The 25,238-nt window shown below is 40.6% G+C and overlaps 2 protein-coding genes across 42 annotated transcripts in view; one reads left to right on the forward strand and one right to left on the reverse strand.

Moving 5' to 3' along the window:
* Positions 1–6,596, forward strand: part of slmapa (sarcolemma associated protein a) — a 256,792-nt gene extending 250,196 nt beyond the window's left edge. For 31 of the 38 annotated variants that reach the window (XM_043708126.1, XM_043708125.1, XM_043708136.1 and 28 more), the window contains one exon: positions 4,760–6,596. In XM_043708126.1, coding sequence (XP_043564061.1) covers positions 4,760–4,852 — 93 coding nt within the window. In that variant the 3' untranslated portion in view covers positions 4,853–6,596. Of the gene's footprint in view, positions 1–3,886; positions 3,980–4,759 lie in introns of all 38 variants that reach the window. The other 7 variants (XM_043708127.1, XM_043708141.1, XM_043708152.1 and 4 more) reach the window with 2 other exon arrangements.
* A 13,458-nt stretch (positions 6,597–20,054) lies between these two features.
* LOC122559030 overlaps positions 20,055–25,238 on the reverse strand; it is a 45,097-nt gene continuing 39,913 nt past the window's right edge. For all 4 annotated transcript variants that reach the window (XM_043708174.1, XM_043708175.1, XM_043708176.1 and 1 more), the window contains one exon: positions 20,055–22,025. In XM_043708174.1, the coding sequence (XP_043564109.1) occupies positions 21,650–22,025 (376 nt within the window). In that variant the 3' untranslated portion in view covers positions 20,055–21,649. The remainder of the gene's footprint in view (positions 22,026–25,238) is intronic.

Consider the following 25,238-nt stretch of genomic DNA (forward strand, 5'->3'; position numbering starts at 1 on the left):
CTGCTCTCCTCTCACATTGTTTTGTACTGAGTTCACTGCTCCTTTCTCACACTGCTTAATACTGGATTCCCTGCTCTGTGCTCATACGGAGTTCACTGCTTCATTCTCACACTGCTTTATACAGAATGAAAAACTGAAAGAACTGCAGATGCTGGAAAATCTCAGCAGGTCTGGCAGCATCTGTGAAGAGAAATCAGAATTAATGTTTCGGGTCTCGAATCTGTTTTCAGGCACTGCTTCACACTTGGTTTACTGTTCTCCTCATTCTGCTTCATACCAGATTCGCTACTTGTATCTTGAACTGCTTCATACTGACTTCACCAGTCTCCTCTCCTGCATGTTTTATGGATTCATATGATGCACTGCACCTGTTACAGTGTGGTACTCCTTCTGTGCTCATCTCAATTTTCAATTTAGATTATGCACTCAAGCATCTGGATTTGACTTAAGCACTCTACCTTCTGACATATTAAGGCTGACACTAAACACAAAGCTATAAAGCACTTGGGACACCCAACAAAGGAGGTATGGCAAGGCACCATGTGAATCTGCAGTGTTATTACTGGAGATAAGGTATTAATCAGAGATAAGATGTTAGTTGTGAAGACAGTTGAAAAGTTGTGGCCTTGCAGTTGTTCTGAGAATGGTAAAGGTTAATCCAGTGCACATCTTTAAAATTGTGATAGATTATGATAAGTTAAACAGAGTTACTTGATTTAAACGGGTAAACGACAAGTCTTAAATTAAAGATAATAAGGAAAAATTGCAGGAAGTTTTGGAAATGAAATCCTTACATAGCAGTTAAGTAGAATGAGATATTTTCTGCTGCAAAGTGATAATTGTTGGTGAAATTGAAATGAAGTCATTAAACACCTCTCAATAATGCCACAACAACACTGGAGATGAGAGTTAACTAGTTAAATAAGTGAATCATAAGATCAACACAGTGTGTTCATGTACATTGTCATTTTTACATTGGTAGACGTTGTGGTATCTACATCTTACTACAGAGAGCTGAGACACATTATTTGTACATTCAAAAAGGGCTCTGTTAGTCCAGTTGGGAGCTTCATTTATTATTGCAAGGGTTTCCCAGTGAGAGAGGAATGTAAATTGTCAGCTAAAGAAACAGTGCTTCTTCCAGTATTTCTTGCTTGCAAGTGAACTAAGTGCTCCCCCAGCCACTCAAGAACAGCTTCAGCTTTCCACTGCTGAGTATGGACTCTCTTATCTTACCTACACATGAACAGTTGTCCCCACGACATCCCCTCACTTTACTCTACTTACGCTCTGCCCCAGCTACTCTCTGACCTAATTTCCCCATCCACCACCTCCCAACTCCTGATCACTGAGACTTTCCCTGAAGGTTTGGCTGCAGTGTCCTGACACTAGATATCCTCCTGAACTAAGCTATCAATTTGTCTAACTCTTTAAGTAGTAGTGATCATGGGATTGGATGATGTGTTGTCAGTGGAACCTTGGTGAGTTACTGCCATTACATTTCAATAGTACCTCATTGTGCTCCTTCCTGGTTTTGCTAGGTTTTAGAGCTATTTGACTTCTCCCATGTCATCCACCCCACTACAGTTACAACAATGGCATCTACCCAACAATGTGGAAAACTGCCTACGTAGGCGCTGTACGTGCAAAGCAGGGCAAACCCAACTCAACCAATACCACCCCATCAGTCTAATTGCATTTAGAAGTAAAATGATCAGAGGTGTCATCAACAGTATTATCAGGTAGCACTTGCTTAGCAATAACCTGGTCACTGTCACTCAGTTTGCGTTCCACAAGGGCTACTCAGTTCTGGATCTCATTACAGGCTTAGCTCAAACGTGCATAAAACAGTTGATGGTGACGTGAGGTGAGGTAAGAGTGACTGCCCTTTACTGACTATGGCGTCAGTGGGAATCAGGAAAATATTGCCACTGGTTAGAGTTGTTCCAGGCACAAAGGAAGATGATTGTGGTTGTTGGTGATCAGTCATCTCAGCTCAGAAACCACTCTGCAGGAGTTCCTCAGTATAGTATCCTCAGTCCAACTATCTGCTTCATCAATGACCTTACCTCCATCATAAGGCCAAAGGTGGGAATGGTCACACAAGATTGCACAATTGCAATCTTCAGGTCCTGAAGTAGTCAATGTCCAAATGCAGCAAACCCTGAATAATATCCAGGATTGTGCTGACATACAAATGATATTCATGGCACATAAATGCCAGGAAATAACTGTCTCGGTAAGAGAGAATTTAACTATAGTCTCTTGACATTCAATAGCATTACCAACATTGATACCCCAACTATCAGCATCCTGGGATTACCATTGACCAAAAATTGAGCTAACTGTCAATGCAAGTCCTGTACCTACATGACCAGGTCAGAGGCTAAGACTTCTGCAGCAAATAATTCTCCTCCTGAACATCTCCCCCCCCAAAAAACCTGTCCTCCATCTACAAAGCACAAGTTAGGAGTGTGCTGGATGAGTGCAGCTCTAACAACACAAAAGAAGCATGACACAGTCCAAGACAATCAATCTACATGATTGGTACTGCATCCACAAACATTCACATCCTCCACCACCAACACTCCGTTACAGTAGTGCATAACATCTACGAGATGCACTGCAAAAATGCACCAAGAGTGCTTAGATAGTAAGTTACAAACCCATGATTACAATCATCTAGGAGTACAAGAGTAGCAGATACATGAGAACAATTTCACCTACAAGTTCACAAGCCATTCATCATTCTAAGTTGGAAATGTATCTATTACTTCAGTGTCACTGAGTCAAAATCCAGGAAATCCAAATTCCCTTCCCAATGGTTTTGTGGGTCTACCTACAGCACATGGACTACACCAGTCCAACAAGGCAACTAGGCCTCACCTTTACGAGGGCAGATAAAGATGGACAATAAATGCTGCCCCAACCAAGGACACCCATTAATGAATGAAACAAAACTGGGCCAGAGATGTTATGATTTGTAAAGGGCATATAAAAATTTGTATTGGCAGATATATATATAGCAACATTGAAAATAAGAGCAGCCAAAATCCATTTGATCCGTGACCCTGCTCCACAAGTCATCATGATTGTGGCTGATAGCCTATCTCCAATCTGTTTAACCACAAGAACTATATTTATCTTCTTCAAAATAACGCAAACAGCAAGTAGCCTACTTCTGTGTTGAATTATAACCTTTTCTAAAAGAGATATGCAAAGTTATTAATCTTTAAACAGGCTCTAATTGTATCATTGTTATCTGATTGGGGTTTCTAGCAATCTGCAGACAGTTAAATTGCTTTCCTTATGCTTTTATTTCTCAAAATGCTTTGCAGTCAATGAAGTATTTTTGAAGTAGTCAGTTTTGTGTAAAGTACAATCATACAATTACAAAGAGAATCAGTTAGGATAACTTGCCTTCACCTTTTTCATGGGATTTAAACAATTAGGCCACCACTCAAATAATATTTAGAGCCATGATCTGTAAGATAATAAAGTATTTGAAGAATTAGTATAAGTTATTGCAGAATTATCCAGCATGAATATCCTTTTCCACGTATTTCACTAATTATAATACTTAAAAGTACTTGTCAGAAGATGTGCTCAGCCAGGTAGTAAGTATCATATTTCTCAAGAAATTACATTTTCTTTTCTGCTAGTAAGATGGCTAGCCTGGGCCTAGTCTGTAGGGAAATGTGTAAAATATTTTGCAAGACAACGCTTTGCAAACAAGTTGAGATCTATTTTAGAGCTATTATTTTTCCACAGTACTAAACTTTGGCACACGTACATTTATATCCCACCAATATATTCCCTGAAAATCTTCACTGTGTATTCTGGTGCTTTGCACACAGTGACTGTGAATATCCCTTACCTCCTTCAGCCTTCCACTATATTACAACCCATCCCTGCTCTAGGCGTCGCCCTAATCCTGGCTTTCCTGTTCTGGTGGTCCGATCACCTATGGTAGATGAAGGTACACAGCTCCAATTTATGTCTGTGTGTTCCTCTGCTACTCGTATCCCTTCTTCACAAAATGCATGGATAGTCTTAATGCATTTTAATTTGCTAATGTATGTTGCAAAGTTTTCTACTACCAATATTAACTATGTTTTGGAGCACATCTGTATTTTTTCTTTGCTTCTCTGCTGAATTTTCTTTGTAAACTAAATACTGCTTCAGTACCTATTTTGCTGTTTTGCTGCACCATCACAGTCATGCCAGTCTAGCATGCTTATTATATACTTAACGCAAAATTATTTTGTAGTATTCATGCTTAAATGTCATAATAGTACAGCAGATTGGGGTAACATTTAATTAAGTACTTTGTGGTATGAGCTTCTTTATTTCAATTTAACGCTTGTAATGCATATTAAGGTGATGCAATCACATTTAATTATATTTAATTTACAAGATAGTGGAAGAAAAAAGCCTATTTTCTGCAGCAGATAGTAATTATCCTAAATAATGTTTTTGAACTTTTGAAAAATTATATTAGTACAATTAAGTAATCATGGATACATTATCAATTCTTCATTGTTTGAAAATACTGGAGATTTGCCCTGCATAAAGCACAGTTCTCATTTAGTCTCAATGTGTGATCAGCGATTTGTAGCGAGGTAATATTCAAGTGTAGTACTACTGCACAGTGATTATTCTGTACTTAAAATTTATTTTGCCCCAAACTGCTTGTTTGTATAATCAGAAAACAATAGCTCATAAACTGTCAACTTGCCTCTTCAATGAAATTTTTCAGGATGGATTGTTCAAGTGGATGCCAGTGATGGCCGTGCTGGTTGCTGTGACGGTGGTAGTGTTATACCCAGCATTGAATAGGGCCTCGCCATAAAACTGCGAGAAGTGTCTCAAACTACCGAATGTCCTCCCCTTTGACATTGGCTTTCTTTTACTACAGGGAACAAGCAGATCTGTTTCCTTTTTACCTCTAACAAAAACATGGCTGTTTCAGAGTACGACAGTAGGATTTTTGCTTGAACTGTATAAAATGTAATTGTATATAGAGGGAATAAAAATTTGTGACTGGATTCTACTCTAGATAATGTTTGGTTTGCATTTTTCCTTTTTTAAAATAAATCAGTACTTTGGAATTATGTAAAGAAATATGGTGGCCTAAACTAGGCTTCTTGGTACCAAAATATTAAAAGCATCGAAGTTAATTTAGTTTCACTTCTGAGTTCTACTGTATCTTTTGATAATAGTGATGCAATTCCACCAACTGATGCACTTATGCCAGAAAACTAATGCTAATGGAAACAAATGGTTCAGCTGCTGCCTGTTTGATCCACATACAAGAGGTGATAGGCCATTTAAATAGCAGTCTCATTTAAAACGTAAGTGTAATGCTATTGCACGGTTGAGAGACTACACCTGAATTTCACTGGATTTTAACTTCTCCCAACATTTTTTTTAAATCTCAGTGTACATTTTATTGAAGAAACAGCAGTAACCTTGAGTCATGCATACATAGTAGATGCATTTTAATTGTTTCTTCCTTTTGCTGACTTTTTATGGTCATCCATCTCAATTAGTGTTTCACCTGCAAAGGTAAGTGGACCATAAATCCCTAAAATAGCATCAAATTCACACTTCTCTGTATATCAGTTGGTGGAAACTGTGCATCAATTGGTTATAAAAAGACTAAATGTTTATATGTTTTCCCTAGTGATGGGGATACCGATGTAAGAGGCTGACTGAAATATTTCTGATGCACAGCATTTGCTTACAATGTAGACTATGACTGGGACTCAAATCTGCAACCATAAAGCAGTCTAATGCTACTGCCTTAATCACTACATTCCCAGGACAGTCCTTCATCTGTCTTTCAGACAGCTGTCATGCTCATTATAGGAGTCATACCAGCAAGCACTTTGTTTCAAAGTGAGTTAGAGGAAAAAATGGATCGTCACCTTAATTTTTTCATGTCACCTTTTTAGCCAAATGAGTTGGGTATTGCCTTATTTTAAAAATAATTCAATTTATACATTTTCAACCACAGCATGATATGTTGAAGTTGTACTGTATAATTGCATATATTGGTACAAGATTCCATAGTCAAATTTTGGAAAAAAACACTTTAACATTACAGCTGTTTTAAAATATTCTTGAGAATAGAAATAGATCTTCAAGAATGTATTGAGAAATCTGCTACATAGGTTATCTTAAAATGTGTTGAGGGTGAATGTTGGGTTTTGTTAGATGTCCCATTCATTCAGGAATTTTATTTGTTTAAACACAAGGTTGTGGGGAAAAGAAACACTTGTTTATGTGAAAACAATCTGTTCAAAAGTCTGTCAACCTGAGCATTTGTTTGAATGGCCAATAAGCTATGATATTCCACCCCAGCTACACACACATGCTAATGGTCCTCGGTACCTCCTGTACATAGGTTGTTTGCAAATATTGTTCTGATATGCTGAATTACAGAAATAAATTTTTTAAAGTAAAATAATTGTTTTAAATCTATTTTGTAAAAAAGGTTGAAAGTACAGTAGAATTTCTGGACTACAAATTAAAGTATTTGCACTAACATACGTGATGTGCATGATTTAATAAAATAAAGTTTGCTCTCTCTATGTGCATTTGAGTTTATTGCAAAGGGAAATTATACTAATGTATGAGTTTGAAAAACACATATTTGGGATTAAATGTTTGTGATAGCACTAAAATTGAGTTATTGCTGGGATTAAGGATTACCAGGGACAGAAATACTGCCTTCACTGTGAGCCGCTGGCCAATAAAAGGATGGCAGCTCTCCACTGCTTGTCAATAACCGTAGGAGTGCTGGCTGCTATACTCCCCAGAGATCCAAGATCTAACATCTAGGATCATAGGAAAGACTGTCAAAGACAAGGATAGAAGTGAGGCTTTCAGGGGTCCCCTACCCCCCCCAGTTCCTGGTCTGATGCCTCGATCAGGCATTGAGCTCCATTGACCAAGGGTTTCTACCACTTTGGGAAACTGCAATCTTTGTTCTACTCCATGAATACCAATGATGAAGGGGTGGGGCCCAGATCTGAATTGGCATTTGGGCAGGAAGGCTGTCATAAGATTCCCATCCCAGACTTGATCATCCAGAGGCAGAGTCCCCATAACTCCTGTGGGGAATGGGGTGGGAACATTCAATTCTGTTATGGTTGTACAATAGTTATTATTTGATGAAAGAAGAAAAATAACAAAACATAATGCAGTAGAATTTCTACCATTATGCTGGTTTCTCCAGCGAATTCGTACAAAAATTGCCAAACCAGCACAAATTATAAATAAATTTCAAATGCAAGATGCATACAGTTTAAATCCAATTTCCTGGTTCAAAAGCATCACATTGAAAATCAGCACTGCCCACAAAACTGGCCATATTTGAAATTGACCATAAAAGTAAGTTCCCACTAAATGTAACAACCACTTATAAACATTTGAGGAAGCCCTTAAAATTGATCTTTTTAAGGAAGAAATTAAGCTTTAAAAGTCTTAAAATAATATATATTTAACTTACTAAGAAATTGTCAAAAAATACACCAATAACCATAATTCTTCTGTTGTTTTTAGTTATTTGTAATGTGGATTCCTACAACCAGCACACCAGACACTTTTTGCTTATCCTTTACGATACAACCTTTCTCAACTGTGTTAACAACTACCTGGACCAAGGATGCCATTCTCAAATCTATCGAGTTTTTTTTACTTCAAAAAACGTTTAAAACATTTCCTGATTGAACTGGCTGAGATGGAATTTTACATGTAGAACCATTGAGTCATAGACCCTTCGGTCCAACTCGTCTGTGTCGACCAGACATCCAAATCTGACCTCGTCCCAATTGGCCCATATCTCTCCAAACCCTTCTTATTTATATACCCATACAAGATGCCTTTTAAATATTGTAATTTTACCCACTTCCACTACTTCCTCTGGCAGCTTATTCCACACATACACACCATCTATTGCATGAAACGTTTCCCCTCCAGTTCCTTTTAAACATTTCCCCTCTCATCTTAAACCTACTCTCTCTACTTTTGCGCTCCCCTACCGTAGGAAAAAACACCTGGGCGATTCACCCTATCCATGCCCCTCATGATTTTAAAAACTTCTATAAGGTCACCCGTCAGCCTCTGACACTCCAGGAAAAAAGCCCCAGCCTATTCAGCCTCTTATAGAATCATGGAGATTTACAGCACAGAAGTAGACGTTTTGGTCCAACTCGTCCATGCTGACCAGATATCCTAAATAAATCTAGTCCCGTTTGTCAGCATTTGGCTATATCCCTCAAAACCATTCCTATTCATATATCCTTCCCGAAGCCTTTTAAATGTCATAACTGTACCAGCCTCCACCACTTCCTTAGGCATCACATTCCATACACTCACCACCCTCTGCATGAAAAGGTTGCCCCTTCAGTCCCTTTTAAACCTTTCCCCTCACTTTAAATCTATGCCCTCTTGTTTTGGACTCTTCCACCCCATGGAAAAGACCTTGTCTATTTATCCTATCTATGTCCCTCATGATTTTGTCAACCTCTGAGATCATACCTCAGCCTCCGATGCTCCAGGGAAAACAGCCAAACCCTGTTCAGCCTCTCCCTGTAGCTCAAACCGTCCAATCCTGACATCCTTGTAAATATTTTCTGAACCCTCTCAAATTTAACGACACCTTCCTGTAGAAGGGCATTCAGAATTGTATGCTGTATTCTAAAAGTGGCCTCACCAATGTTAATACAGCTGCAACACAGTGTCCCAACTCCTATACACAAATGTTCTGACCTATAAAGGCAAATAACATCTTCACAATTCTGTCTACCTGCAAATCCATTTTCAAAGCACTATATGATTGACTATGTATTTGACTATATGGAATAAATTTAAATGAAAACATGACCCTAAAAAATAAAGTCAGAAAACGATTGCAATTCATACCAAGATTGCTGATCACACGTTCAAGTGGAAACTGTTCCAATATGCCATTCTCTAGTTACATCTAGTATGGTTACAAATATTGTTTTAACAAATATTGCTTCCTCAACACTGTTTTAAATTCAGGGTTTCTGAAAGAATGCTAGAAAGTTTTAAAATAAAATGTAATCAAGCTTGCCAATAGCCTGATTAGTAGATGAATTCACTTTGTGGTGTGTTACAAAATCATTCACAATAGTTCCAGGGCGGCACGGTGGCCCAGTGGTTAGCACTGCTGCCTCACAGCGCCAGAGACCTGGGTTCAATTCCCGACTCAGGCGACTGACTGTGTGGAGTTTGCACATTCTCCCCGTGTCTGCGTGGGTTTGCTCCAGTTTCCTCCCACAGTCCAAAGATGTGCACGTAAGGTGAATTGGCCATGCTAAATTGCCCGTAGTGTTAGGTAAAGGGGTAAATGTACGGGAATGGGTGGGTTACGCTTCGGCGGGTCGGTGTGGACTTGTTGTGCCGAAGAGCCTGTTTCCACACTATAAGTAATCTAATCTAATCTAATAGTTCCCAAATTGACTAATTTAAGCAGTGGAGATTATATAACAAATTTTGGTATACCTACATTATGAAAGATGATTTTTAAGGGAAACTTCTTGATTCAAGCTTACGTTTTGTCCCTTTGAAAGCTTGTCACAAATGCTGCCGGTTCTGAATATTGAATGATAGTAAGATAGAACGTGGTTAAGTCTGTCAACTCATGCATGTCTAGGTTCACATATAAATGACAGAAACTGGGTGAGACACTAAAGAGCCTACTGACTGAAAATTAATATACCAGTACTATAAAATTATTTTAACATTAATTTTTCAAACCATTTAGTGATTCTATGTTAGCTTCATTAACAATACTTTAGAAAAGTAGAACTATTTTAAAGAAGTTTGCATAATCTGTGAGGTACTGAATTATATCTGGGCGGCACACTAGCTCAGTGGTTAGCACTGCTGCCTCACAACACTAGGGACACTGGTTCAATTCCAGCCTTTGGCGACTGTGTGGAGTTTGCACATTCTCCCTGTGTCTGTGTGGGTTTCCTCCGGGTGCTCTAGTTTCCTCCCACAGTCCAAAGATGTGCAGGTTGGGTGAAATGGCCGTGCTAAATTGCCCATAGTGTTCAGGGATGTGTAGGTTAGGTGCATTAGTCAGGGGTAAATGTAGGGGAATGGGTTTGGTGGGATACTCTTAGGAGGTTGGTGTGGACCTGTTGGGCTGAAGGGCCTGTTTCCACTCTCGAGGGATTCTATAATAGCAGGAATTCTTATTAAAATAACAGGAAGTTTAGAATACATAGATCAAAATGTTTCCAATTTCATAACTGCACTAATCACACTTGATAGTATGTCTATGGTATTCCTCCTGTCAAAATAATTCTATGGATGGTAAACATTGATGCAAAGCAGGAAGGCAAACTGGAGATATTTTGGAAAACAAGATTTTTGAAAAATTATTTACATTCTTAAAGTGTTGTATCATGTTTCCAGAATCATCAGTATAAAATATGCAGTGACACATTTTAAACATCATCAATCTGACAATGAAATTAATAATCTGTGATCTGCTGTGGGGAATTTTGATCAAGGCATTGTTTTGGGGTTGTCAGCTATTCCTCAGTTTGAGCGTCACAGCTACTTGGAGTCCTGAGTTTCCGCCATTTCAGAGTATAAAAAACAAACGTTTGTGGGGGAGACACTTTGCAACCATCTGGCCACAATGTTCAGTCATCAGAACTGATTTTTCGTGAATGCTTGTGGAGCTGGGTTCACGAAGGACATTAGAATTTGTTTGATGGTCGTCCAAATGGAATCCAGAGGATGAGGGGAGGCATTGCTCCTGTTTTCACTACAGTGTAGAAGTGTGGTGATTACAAATGCTCTCATCTGTAAGACCTTTGCCAACTTCGGTAGTCTTTGCTGTCATTTGTTGCCGTCATTTGTAGAAGACTGAGCTAGCGTAACTAATCCGGTATTGCTGGAGGCATTAGCAGTGATCTTTCAGGAATCGCTTGAATCAGGGAGGGTTCTAAGGGACTGGATAATCATTAATATGACACCCCTGTTTAAAAAGGGAGTAAGGCAAAAGATGGAAAATTACAGATTGATTAGCCTAACCTCGGTAGTGAGTAAGATCCTGGAATCCATTGTGAAGGAAGAGATTTCTGAATACTTGGAAGTATATGGTAAGATAGGGCAAAGTCGGCATAGTTTCATCAAATGGAGTTCATGCTTGACAAATCTGCTAGAATTCTTCGAGGAAGTAACTAGCAGGTTAGACTAAGGAGAGCCAATGGGTGTTATCGACCTGGACTTAAAGAAGTTTTTAGGTTATAGATTCCATACAGTGTGGAAACAGGCCCTTCAGCCCAACCAGTCCACACCAACCCTCCGAAGATGAACCCACCCAGACCCATTTCCCTCTGACTAATGCACCTAGCACTATGGGCAATTTAACATAGCCAATTCACCTAACCTGCACATCTTTGGACTGTGGGAGGAAACGGGAGCAAACCCATGCAGACACGGGGAGAATGTGCAAATTCCACACAGACAGTCACACAAGGCTGGAATCGAATCTGGGACCCTGGTGCTGTGAGGCAGGAGTGCTAACCACTGAGCCACCGTGCCGCCCCAGTTCTTTAACAAGATGCCACAAAGGAGGCTACTGATTAAGATAAGGATCCATGGTGTCAGAGGCAAGGTGCTAGCATGGAAAGAAGCTTGGCAGTCTGGCAGAAAGCAGAGAGTGGGAATAAAAGGGTCCTTCTCAGGATGGCAGCTGGTGACAAGTGATGTTCCGCAAGGCTTAGTGTTGGGACCACAACTTTTCACTTTATACATTCACAATCTAGATGAAGGAACTGAGGGCATTCTGGCTAAGTTTGTAGATGATACAAAGATAAGTAGAGAGACAGATAGCATTAAGGAAGCAGGGAGACTGCAGAAGGATTTAGACAGGAGAGTGGGCAAAGAAGTGGCAGATGGAATACAATGTGGGAAAGTGTGAGGTCATGTACTTTGGTAGGAAGAATAGAGGCATGGACTATTTTCTATACTGGGAAAAAATTCAGAAGTCTGAAGTACAAAGAGACTTGGGAGTTCTAGTCCAGGATTCTCTCAAGTTAAACTTGCAGGTTGAGTCAATAGTTAGGAAGGCAAATGTAATGATGGCATTTATATTGAGAGGGCTTGATTATCAAAATAGGGTTGTGGTTCTGAAGCTCAATAAGGCTCTGGTCAGACCACATTTGGAATATTGTGCGTAGTTTCGGGCCCCATGTCTCAGGAAGGATGTACTGGCCCTGGAGTGTGTTCAGAGGAGATTCCAGGAATGAAAAGCTTAACATATGAGGAATGTTTGAGGATTCTAGGTTTATACTCGGAGTTTCAAAGGATGAGGGCGAATCTAATTGAAATGCACAGAATACTGAATGGCCTAAACAGAATTGATGTTGGCAAGATGTTTCCATTGGTAGGAGAGACTAGGACCCAAGGGCATAGCTTTAGAGTAAAGGGAAGAGCTTTTGGAATGGAGATAAGGCGAAACTTCATCAGCCAGAGTGGTGAATCTATGGAATTCATTACCACAGAAGGCTGTGGAGACCAAGTCATACTTAAGACTGAGATAGGTTCTTGAGTACGGAGGGGATCAAGGTAGAAAGCAGGAAAGTGGGGTTGAGAAACTTATAAAACATGATTGAATGGCGAAGCAGACTCAATGGGCTGAATGGCGTCACTTCTGCTCCTATATATTACAGCCTTACTGGATCACCTCATCATTGGTTGTCTTTTGAGAGAGTTCATTGTTAAGGAATGGAAGTACACAACATATTCCAGAGTTTTTCCTTCAACATATATGGGTGGTGAAAGATTTAACTGATAAATGAGTTTTGCTTTGACAACATTCAAGAATGGGCTGAGTTTCTTGAATCCAGACTTGAAGAGATTGAGAGTAGCTTGTAATCTGGCACAGAGTGGGCAATAATACTGTAAACTGTAGATCAGTTTTGGCACTGAGGTATGTGTTAAGGAATTTTCCATTTTGATTGTACTTAATATGACATTAGAGGCAGTTGATCTTTGAAGCAAATCTCCCCACAAGATGGTTATAACCATATTATTATGAAGCCAGTTCACAAGATTGTGCTGAACTTTCTTGCTAGCCAAATCTTTGGGCAAAAATCTACAAAGCCTTACAATTAACTGAGTTAAATGCAGTGGTCAGCTCAATGTTGTTCTTGACACTTTTCCTGGATTTGTCTGACAAAAACGACTATGTTAGAGGCTCCTATAGAAGGTCCAAAGCCATATTGTGTCTCTGGAAAGACTTCCACAGCCACAGGAAGTAGGCAGTTCAGAAGAATGCGTGTCAGGATTTTCCCTGGCATCAAAAAGAAGCAAATACCTCAAGCTTCCATCGCATATTTCCATTCTTTAAGGCTAATTATTTTCCTCCCAAACCCTCAGATAAATGCATGGAATATTGATGTGAGCATAAGCACAAGAGAAGTGTGAAATACTGGAGGGACTGACTTCCTTGAAGGTGGCTAAATCACAAAGGTTGGTTGAATTGTATGCTAGGCTGCTAGTTGGTCAGTATGACCCCAGTTGTGGGCAAATTATGAGCATCATTACTGAGATGTTTTATATCTGTTACTTAGGCACAGGTTAGTCAAGGAAAGAGAGGCTTTGTTTGGGAAGCTCATGTCTTACTTTTTTTTGAGGAAGTAACAAAGAGTGTTGATGAGGGTTTTGTAATGGATGTTGACTACCTGGATTTTAGTAAGGCATTTGACAAGGTTCCACTCAGCAGACAGGTCAGAAAAGCTAAAACCCATGAGATACAGAGGATTTGATGAGTTGGATCCAAAACTGGCTTAATCATAGAAAACAAAGGAATGTTTTTGTGAATAGAAAGTGTTTTCCATTGGTGTTCTGCAGGATTTTGTTATTTGTCCCTTACTGTTTATGGTATATATTAATGATATATTTTTAAAACTGGGAGGCACATTTGGGAAATTATGCAGTTGATTCAAAATTTGGCTATGTAGTTGATAGTTAAGAGGATGACTGTTAGCTGCAGGGTTTTTTCAATGGTATGGTTGACTGAGGAGAAAAGTGGCAAATGGAATTCAATCCAGAAAGGTGTGGTTGTTTGGTTCTAGGTTCACCCACATTGCTCTTAGGAAAGGAGTTCCAGGATTTAGACTCAGTCACAATAAAAATATGGTCCCATATCAGGATGGTGTTGGAGAGGAAATTGATGATAGTTGCGTTCCCATGCATCTGTTGCCCATATCCTTCCAAGCTGTGCAGGCCACAGATTAGGAACGTGGTGTCAAAGGAGCTCTGATGATTTACTGCAGTGCATCATGTAGATGGTATACACTGCTGCGGATATGCATCAGTAAAGGATGTAAATATTGATCATAGTGGCTGGGTTGCCAATTAAGTGAGCTGCTTTGTCCTGGATGGTGTCAAGCTATTTGAGTGTGTTGTTGGAGCTGCATGATCCAGTCAAGTGGAAAATATTTTATCAGACCTCTAACTTGTTCCTTGTACATAGTGGGTCGGCTTTGTGAGTTACTCACTGCAGAATTTCTAGCCTCTGACTTGATCATGTAGCCAAAATATTATTTGGTTCATCCAATTCAGTGATGAATGCTAGCCCCAGGATGCGCTGAATAGTGCTGAACATTGTGCAATCATCAATGAACATCTCCACCTCCTCTATAATGGAAGGAAGGTTATCGATGAAGCAGTTGAAGATGATTCGGCACAGGTTACCACTCCAAGTACATCTTGCACAGATGTGCTTGGTACCGCTGCAAATTCCCATTGATTCCAGTTTTGCTAGGGCTCCTTGAAGACATAATTGGATGAACATTGCCTTGGTTTCAAAAGCAATCACTTATCCCTCATCTCTGGTGTTCAGCTCTTTTTTCCATGTTTGGATCAAGATCAGAAGTTGCTCTGGTAGTATCCAAACTGGGCATGCAAGTGCTGTTTGATAACACTGTTGCCAATCCCTCCCATCACTTTGCTAATACAAAAGTAGATTGATGGCACAGTAATTGGCCAAGTTGGATTTGTCTTTTTGTGCGCCTGGACAACTTTCCACATTGTTGAGTAGATGCCTGTGTTGTAACTACATTTGAACAGCTTTGCAAGGGGCACGGCTAGTTCTGGCACAAAAGCCTTCAGTATTACTTCCTGAATATTTTCAGGCCCCATAGATTTTGCAAAATCCAGTGTATTCAGCCAGTACATTTGATTTGTGGACTTAGTTGAATTGGTTGAAGACACGCATCTGTGATGCTGGGAACCCCTGAATGAGGCCCTGAAGAAGGCTGAAAATAGATGCAAATATTTCTGTCCTTGTCTTTTGCACTTGTGTGCTGGGGTCGATCGGCATCAAGGATGGGGATATTGTATAGCCTCTATCTCCTGCTAGTTATGTAATTGGAAGGGCTTATGCCCGAAACGTCGATTCTCGTGTTCCTTGGATGCTGCCTGACCTGCTGCACTTTTCCAGCAACACATTTTCAGCACCATCAATCAAGTCTGGATGTGCAGGACTGCAGAGCTTCAATCTGATCTGTTGACCGTGGGATCACTTTGTCCCGCATATTGCTTGCTGCACATTATTTGGCAGACAAGTAGCCCTGTATCATAGCATGGCCAGGTTAGCACCTGATTTTTTTTAGCTATGCACGTTGATGTTCCTGGCATGCCCCCATGCTTTACTCATTGAATCTGGATTGATCTTCCAGCTTGATGGTAATGGTAGGATTTTTTTATTTATTCTTTTTCGTGGGATCTGGACATCACTGGCTGGTGAGTATGTGATGCCCGTTCCTAGTTGCCCTTGAGAAGTAGTGAGCTGCCTTCTTGAATCATTTGACCCACAATGTCATTAGGGAGGGAATTCCAGGATTTGGACCCAGAGACAGTGAGGGAACACTGATATGTTTCCAAGTCAGGGTAGTGAGTGACTTGAAGGTGGTGATGTTCCTATATATCTGCTGCCCTTGTCCTTCTAGATGGAAGTGGTCATGGGTTTAGAACATGCTGTGTGAATTTCTGCAGTGCATCTTGGAGATGGTACACACTGCTGCTACTGAGCATGGGTGGTGGAAGGAGTGGATGCTTGTGGATGTGGTGCCAATCAATTAGGCTGCTTTGCTCTGAATGGTGTCAAGCTTCTTGAGTGTTGTTGGAGCTGCGCCCATCCAGGCAAGTGGGGAGTATTCAATTACACTCCTGACTTGTGCTTGTAGATGGTGGATAGGCTTTGGGGTTTCAGGAAGTGAGTTACTCGTCACAGTATTCCTAGCCTTTGACCTGCTCTTGTAGCCACTGTGTTTCTATGGTGAGTTCAGTTGAGTTTCTGATCAATGATAACTTCCAGCTGTTGATCATGGGGGATTCAGTGATAGTAACGCCACTGAATGTCAAGGGACAGTGATTAGATTGTCTCTTAGAGTCAGATTTGTATAGCACAGAAACAGACACTTCGGTCCAGCTTGTCCATGCCGACCAGGTATCCTAATCTAATCTAGTCCCATTTGCCAGCATTTGGTCCATATTCATCTAAACCTTTCCTATTCATATACCCATCCAGATGCCTTTTAAATGTTGTAATTTTACCAGCCTCCACCACTTCCTTTGGCAGCTCATTCCATACATGTACCGCCTTCTGCATGAAAAAGGTGCCCCTTAGGTCCCTTTTAAATCTTTCCCCTCTCACGTTAAACCTATGCCCTCTAGCTTTGGACAACCCTACTCCAGGGAAAAGACTTTGTCCATTTATCCAATCCATGCCCTTCATGATTTCATAAACCTCTACAAGGTCACCCTCATCTTCCACCTTGGGACCCTCCAACCCCACAGCATCACTGTGGATTTCACCAGTTTCCTCATTTCCCCTTCCCCCATCTTATCTTAGTTCCAACTTTGCAACTCAGCATCATCCTCATGACCTGTCCTACTATCCATCTTTCTTCTGACCCCTCCGTTCCACCTTCTTCTCCAATCTGTCACCATTACCCCCACCTCCATCCACCTATTGCACTCTAATCTACCTTCCCCCCAGCCCCACCCACCCTCCCATTTATCTCTCCACCCCCTCGACTAACAGCCTCATTCCCGTTGAAGGACTTTTGCCCGAAACGTCAATTCTCCTGCTCCTCAGATGCTGCCTGACCAGCTGTGCTTTTCCAGCACCCACACTCTCGACTCTAATCTCCAGCAGCTACAGTCCTCACTTTCGCGTAGTTGGGAAAAAAGCCCCAGCCTATTCTGCCTGTCTCTTCTTCACCATCCTATTTACCTGTGACTCCACTTTCAAGGAACTACGAACCTGCACACCAAGGTCTCTTTGTTCAGCAACACCTGCCCAGGACCTTACCATAATGTGTATAACTCCTGTCCTGATTTGTCTTTCCTAAATGTAGCACTTCACATTTATCTAAACTAATGTTATCTGCTACTGCCCAGCTCACTGGTCCATCTGATCAAGATCTTGTTGTAATCTGAGGTAACCTTCTTCGCTGTCCGCTACACCTCCAATTTTGGTGTCATCTGCAAACTTACTAACTATATCTCCTATGTTCACATCCAAACTATTGATAAAAATGATGAAAGGCAGTGAACCCAGCATCGATCGTTGTGGCACTCCACTGGTCACAAGCCTCCAATCCAAAAGGCAACTCTCCAACACTACCCTCTGTCTTCTACCTTCAAGCCAGTTCTGTATCCAAGTGGCTAGTTCTCCCTGTATTTCATGTGATTTAACTTTGCCAACCAGTCTCCCATAAGCAATCATGTCAAACACGTTATTGAAGTCCATATAGATCATGTCCACCTCTCTTCCCTCATCAATCCTCTTTGTTACTTCTTATTGGTGATGGACATAGCCTTGCATTTGTGTGGCATGAAGGTTACTTGCCACTTATTGGCACAAGCCTGGATATTGTCTAGAACTTGTTGCATTCGAACATGAACTGCTTCTGTATCTGAGGAGTCACAAATGGTGCTGAATGTTTTACAATGTCAGCAAACATCTCCACTTCTGACCTTATGTTGGAGGGAAAGTCATTGATAAAGCTGCTGAAGATGGTTGGGCCTAGGTCACTACCCTGGGGAACTCCTGCAGCTGAGACGAATGACTTCTAACAACCACGACCTTCTTCCAATGTGTCGGGTATGACTCTGACCACCAGAGGTTTTGCCCCCTGATTCCAAATGATTCCATTTTGCTAGGGTTCCTTGGTGCCACATTCAGTTGAATGCAGCCTTGATGTCAAGGGCTGTCACTCTTACCTCAGCTCTTTTGTCCACGTTTGAACCAAAACTCTAATGAGGTCAGAAGCTGAGTGGAACCCAAACTGGGCATCATTGAGCAAGTTGTTGCTGAGCAGGTGCTGCTTGATAGTACTGTTGATGACATCTTCCATCACTTTACTGATGATGGAGTAGATAGATGAGGCGGTAATTGGCCGAGTTTTGCCCTGCTTTTTATGGCCTGGATATGCTTGGGCAATGTTCCACATTGTCGGACAGATGCCAGTGTTGTAGCTGTACTGAAACAGCTTGGCTAGGAGAGAGACAAGTTCTGGAGCACACGTCTTCAGTACTATTGCTGGAATGTTGTCATGGCCCATAGCTTTTGCAGTATTCAGTGTCTCCAACCGTTTCTTGATATCAGGTGGAGTTAATCAAATTGAGTGAAGATGGTGTCAGTAATGCTGGGGACGACTGGAGGAGGCCAAGGTAGATCATCCACTGGGCACTTCTGGCTGAAGGTTGCTGTGAACATTTCAGCCTTACCTTTGTGCTGGGCTCTTCCATTACTGGGGATGGGGATATTTGTGGAACCACCTCCTCCAATGAGTTGTTTAATCAGTAAGACACAGTCTTCCTTTGCCTGTTAGGCTATTGAGGACTTTTTGTACTGCACTTTTTCTGGCATCTCCCCTCTGCCTACCATGAACAAGGAGATCCAACAGCATTGCTCACAACACCATCACAGCACACCCCAACCTCTCCACATGGCGAAGTCACTAAGATATGTCCACAAAGCCTTCATCTAGACTTGAGAATCATATCTGGAGTTGGCAGTCCCAAGAGCTTGGAGAATTGCATAGATTATGTTTTCAGGTCTTGGAAGTTCAATAGTATTTTGAAGGGTCAGAAAGCAATGGTTAACCTAAACCAATATTTTGCAATACATGAGGCTTTTGAAAACATTCTATGTAGAAGGTGGAGACATTTTGAAGATGGATAATAATTGATAGCAATCACTAAAAGTGAAAATGGAAAACCGCACTTCCAGAAATCTGGTGAATATGTGTAACGTAATGGATCTGAACAGAGTCTATTATGGTACCATAGGTGTGACCACAGAAATTCAAAATTGAATTTACGGCATTGAAACACGAGGAAAATAGATATTGGAAATACAATGCAATGATCCCAGCTGGTGTTAGAACTTGCCAAGTCAGGTCCAAGAATGAAATCTGGTTTGATTGATCATACTTTGTTTTTTATTTAAATTAACCTGGTGGTCCTATATTAAAACATAAGCACAGCAAGCTACAGATTTGATTTTAGCAATAAAACATAGTTTATTATGCAAAAGAAATAAAAATGAAACAAAGCATATTAAGCTCCCTACATAATGCAGTTCCAGAAAAACAAAATTCCATCTACTCACAATACTTTCACTTTACATTTAATCAAAATGCAGAGAAATATTTCTATCAGATTTGTAGCTTGACTGCTTCTTTTCAAGTCTGGTCCTAGAGACAGTGGAGTCCTTTTCCACAGCTGAGATCTTCAACTTTCACAGCTTTGAAGAAGCAAAGTTAAAAATCACACACCGGTTATAGTCCAACAGGTTTATTTGGAGGCATAGCTTTCGAAGCACTGCTCCTTCATCATTTCAACCTACCTAGGTTTATCATTTCAGCTGCATGACACTGTAACCTTTTGCTATAAATTCTGTGTGTTATGGTCCTGCTTCACAACCACCTGATGAAGGAGCAGCACCTCGAACATTAGTGTCTTCAAATAAACCTGTTGGACCATAGCCTGGTGTTGTGGGATTTTTAATTTTGTCCACCCCAGTCTAACACCGGCACCTCCAAATCTTGAATAAGCAATGCAGACTTCTAACCAAACACACATGGTCTGAATGTTTTTGCAAACTATAATCCTTACACTTATCTCCTTAACTGGTCTGAACTATCTTGTTTTCTGGGAGAAACTATCCTTATATCTGACTCCAGTCAGGTTTTCCTCAACCAAATAAAACACTTTCTAATCTAAAATATCAATCCTTGATTATTCTAAACCCAAAATGAGCTAATGTACTTCAATGTCGTCTCTCTCCTGTTCTAAAACTCCACAATATAAAAAAATTTCATTAACTTGTCAGAAGGCCTTCAGTCATCTCTCTTTCACATACTAGTTTAAAACCATGGTTCGAAAACGACTGCTTTCGTTATGCATGAAATTCCTTCAGACAAATAGACCACCACTCAGATGACACTACCTTAAAATCCAAACACCTAAAAAATAACAAATATATGCATAAATCACACTCCTTTCATAAATAGATGCAAAAATCACACCTCATTCATCGAGTATAGAAATGCTGGATGAAAACTTGACATCCATTTTAAGTTTGCAGGCAGAGGGAGAATAAATTAACAGAATCTTGATTGGTACAGATTTTCACTTAATTTGTATGTGGGGTATGGATGTGATTGGCTAGGCCAGTATTTATTGTCCCATCCCTGTTCCTCCTGAGAGCTGCTTTCTTGAATCGTTACAGTCCTTCAAGTGTAGATACATGTAAAATGTTATTGGGAAGGGAGTCCCAGGATTTTGACTGCAACAGTAGCAATTTAGTTCCAAATCAGGATAGCTTATGGACAGAGGGGAAACTGAAGATGGTGGTCCTTCTCAGTGGTGATGGTCACAGTTTTATATAAAACTGGTTTAAGAATAGTCTTACTGGTGAAATGAAGTTATAATGCTTTGCTCTTAAATAGGCCCCTCAGGCTATTCCTCAATGGAATCCTGCTAATTATAATATCTAATCAATTCCTATGGTAGACAGTGCCCTACTCAATTTAGGTTAAAATTAATTTCATTAGCTTTTGTATATTTTTAATTATAGATAAATAGATAGGAAAGGTATATGGCCTATAACAGGTGAGAGCAGTTTATTAGTCCTGGAGGACCAATGACAAACAGCTAGTACACAGAGTGGAAATCTCTGGCTGATCTTGGGAGCCTTCAGCTGTCCAGCCAAAGCATCAGAAAGGAGATCTGGAACAAACGATTATTTTAATATTCCTGTTTGTTGCTAAAAATTGTTTATATTTTTAAAAAAGCAACAAGAATCACATTTCCTTCGCATTCTGATTCTAGGATTCTTAAAACTACTATTCCTTACATAAACTCAAAATTGAATTCTCAGCTTTTAAATTTGCAAAATTAATTTGTATAAAACAAAGATAGATGTGTAGTGTAAACACAGAACTAAATAGTAATCATCTCTTGACTAGCTGCATATAACGTATATTTAATAATTACATACAGTATCCTCCCATTGGCAAAAACATAATTCAAAACACTTGAATCACCATTTTCACACTTTCATCCCAACTTACACTCTGGTTTCACCCACGACCATAAATGGATGAAATGGGAGAATATTTTGGCGAAAGCTATGCCTTCTGGAAATGCTAGCAAAATAATAATCAATATCTTGTTCTGATATTCCAAAATCCATATTTCCATGAAGTGTGTTCCATTCAGTTTCACTATCTGCAAGTGCCTCACCATCCTGTGATACATAAACATTGGAATAGATAGATGGTGGCCTGCTCTGGGTATATTCTGCTACAGCTAAGTCCAGGTGTTCAAGATCCAAAAGGTCTTGTTCTGTCCAGAGAATGGCTGATGGATGGTTCCAAGATGCTTCAACTCTGGGTGTTGAGGTGGTTTGATGGTCTTCCAAAACGTGGTCCAAACAAGTACAACTTTTGAAAAGAAATGTAAAGAACCATAAGGATCAAAAATTGTGCAATTGGTTTCAATGAAATGAGCTGCCTGTAATCTAATTGCAAAGTTACAATAAAGACATCATGTAAATTCCATTGGTTGTTATTTTTGGAAACGGTGAAAATAACCCAGTAATTACTTACTTTAAAGATGACAATGAAGATTAAACGCAAATTGTGATCTATGTAGTGTCATGGCTCAGAGTTGCCTGTTTACGTAACAAAAAGGCTAGGCTACTCACTGATATTTGTGCACAAATTTGGATGTAAGAGAGTTGAGGTTTAGCATTGATTGCAGGACGTTGATCAATTTGCAGACGATGTAAAAGTTGGTGGGTAATGAATAGTGAGGAAGATAGCCCTGGAGTACGGAAGGATATAGATGGGCTGGTCAGATAGGCTGATTAGCAGCAAATGTAATTCAATCTGGATAAGTGTGGGGTGATGCACTTGGGCAGGACAAACAAGGCAAGGGAATACATGATGAATGGTAGAACCCAGTGATAAGCACTGAGGATCAAAAGGATCTTGATATGCATGTACACCAGTTCCTTGAGGTATTAGGGATGGTAGATAAAGTGGTTAAGGAGGCATATGGTATACTTTCCTTTAATAGTTGAGGCATAGGGTTTCATAGCAGGGAGATTATTGCTGGAAATGTATAATACATTGGTTAAGCCACAGTTAAAGTATTGTGTGCAATTTTGGAATCTATATTATAGGAAGGATATGATCGTACTGGAGAGGGTACACAAAGAGATTTGCCAAGATGATGCCTGGGCTGGAGAGTTGCAGTTACAAAAAGAGATTGGACAGAATGGGGTTAGGTTCCTTAGAACAGAGGATACATGATTGAGATGTAAAAAAATTAGAGGGGCATAGCTTGAGCAGACAGGAAGAAATGTTTTCCCTTAATGGAGACATTAATGACCCTGGGACGTAGATTTAAAGTGAAGACAGAAGGTTTACAGGAGATGTGAGAGAAAATGTTTTTACCCAGAGGGTGCTGGATTTGGAACTCACTGCTTGTGTGAGTGGTAAGGGCAGGAACCCTCACAACATTTACCAAGTATTTAGATGGGTACCGGCAATGCCAAGGTATAGAAGGCTATGGGCCCATTGCTGGAAAATGGGATTTGAATATTAGATGGTTAATTTTGACTGGCGCAGATTCGATGGGCTGAAGGGCCTTTTTGACCTGTCGATCTCTGACCCTAAAGCACACAGTAATTTGAAGTAAGGACAAGTGGATGGTTTAGCGCAAGACTCTTGAGGTTCTAGGCCACTCTTGTGTATTAGCTTCATGAAAACAAAATAAATGAAGTTGAGCCTCAGGCACAAGTCCGACTGATAGATCTGAAAGTGCGTGGACCTTCCAGTTGCAGTAGGAACGGCTCCCTGACTGTGATTAGAAGGCAGCGGTCCAGTAAAACGTTGGTAGGAACAGGCCTGATCAATTGCAAGGTGGGGGGGATGGGTAAGGAGTTACCGACTTACCATTACCACTAGAGGTCTGGACATGAATTTTAAGCAACGCCAAGCCATGTATTCAATGCCTCCAAGTCAACAGTATCTGTGTGGGAACAGCTTACAGGAAACCTTGAGGTAACACTGTGGTTCCAGCCTTCCCCTCTGCTACTGATATCTGAAGTATCATTAAGCTCTCCATGCTCAACTGACAAATGTCTCAAATCAGACAAAGCATGACACCACATGACATTTTCTATCAAAAATGTCTGAGAACAATGAGAGTTGCTCTTCCCTTACTAACAGCAATAAAAGTCTCTCCTGACCATGAAAGGAAGTCTGGACAGACATTATTGCAGAGGTTAGCAGGCACTGGGTCCTAGGCACACCTGGGTTGACTGCAGGAACTGAATCAATGACTATCTCTGCACCACCAGGGCGATTAGAATGGTGGCATTGGATCAATATGGCTCTCATGATAGCAACAATTAATGTCTCTAAGTGAGAGAAGCCATTGGGCAGGCAGTAGAGTACAATGTGAGGCACAGCAGTAGATATATCATGTGGCCTGGATATACATGGGCCAGAATTTGCAGGCTCATCCTTCCATCTTTGTACAAATGGCATGTGAGCAGGTACAGGTTACCTGATTGGCCACAGACAAAAGGGTAACTAGGGAGAGAATAAGGCCCCTCAAAGATCAGCAAGGCGGCCTTGGTGTGGAGCCACAGAAAATGGGGGAGATACTAAATGAATATTTTACATCAGTATTTACTGTGGAAAAGGATATGGATGATATAGACTGTAGGGAAATAGATGGTGACATCTTGCAAAATGTCCAGATTACAGAGGAGGAAGTGCTGGATGTCTTGAAACGGTTAAAAGTGGATAAATCCCCAGGACCTGATCAGGTGTACCCGAGATCTCTGTGGGAAGCTAGAGAAGTGATTGCTGGGCCATCACATCATTTGTATCATCGATAGTCACAGGTGAGGTGCCGGAAGACTGGGAGTTGGCAAACGTGGTGCCTCTGTTTAAGAAGGGCGGTAAAGACAAGCCAAGGAATTATAGACCGGTGAGCCTGACCTCATTGGTGGGCAAGTTGTTAGAGGGAATCCTGAGGGGCAGGATGTATATGTATTTGGAAAGGCAAGGACTGATTAGGGATAGTCAACATGGCTTTGTGCGTGGGAAATCATGTCTCACAAACTTGATTGAGTTTTTTGAAGAAATAACAAAGAAGATTGATGAGGGCAGAGGAGTAGATGCAATGTATATGGACTTCAGTAAGGCGTTCGACAAGGTTCCCCATAGGAGACTGATTAGCAAGGTTAGATCTCATGGAATACAGGGAGAATTCGCCATTTGGATACAGAACTGGCTCAAAGGTAGAAGACAGAGGGTGGTGGTGGAGGGTTGTTTTTCAGACTGGAGGCCTGTGACCAGTGGAGTGCCACAAGGATCGGTGCTGGGCCCTCTACTTTTTGTCATTTACATAAATAATTTGGATGTGAGCATAAGACGTACTGTTAGTAAGTTTGCAGATGACACCAAAATTGGAGGTGTCGTGGACATCAAAGAGGGTTACCTCCAATTACAACAGGATCTTGACCAGATGGGCCAATGGGCTGAGAAGCGGCAGATGGAGTTTAATTCAGATAAATGCGAGGTGCTGCATTTTGAGAAAGCAAATCTTAGCAGGACTTATACACTTAATGGTAAGGT

The sequence above is a fragment of the Chiloscyllium plagiosum genome, chromosome 18 (assembly GCF_004010195.1).
Source record: "Chiloscyllium plagiosum isolate BGI_BamShark_2017 chromosome 18, ASM401019v2, whole genome shotgun sequence".
Lineage (NCBI taxonomy): Eukaryota > Metazoa > Chordata > Chondrichthyes > Orectolobiformes > Hemiscylliidae > Chiloscyllium > Chiloscyllium plagiosum.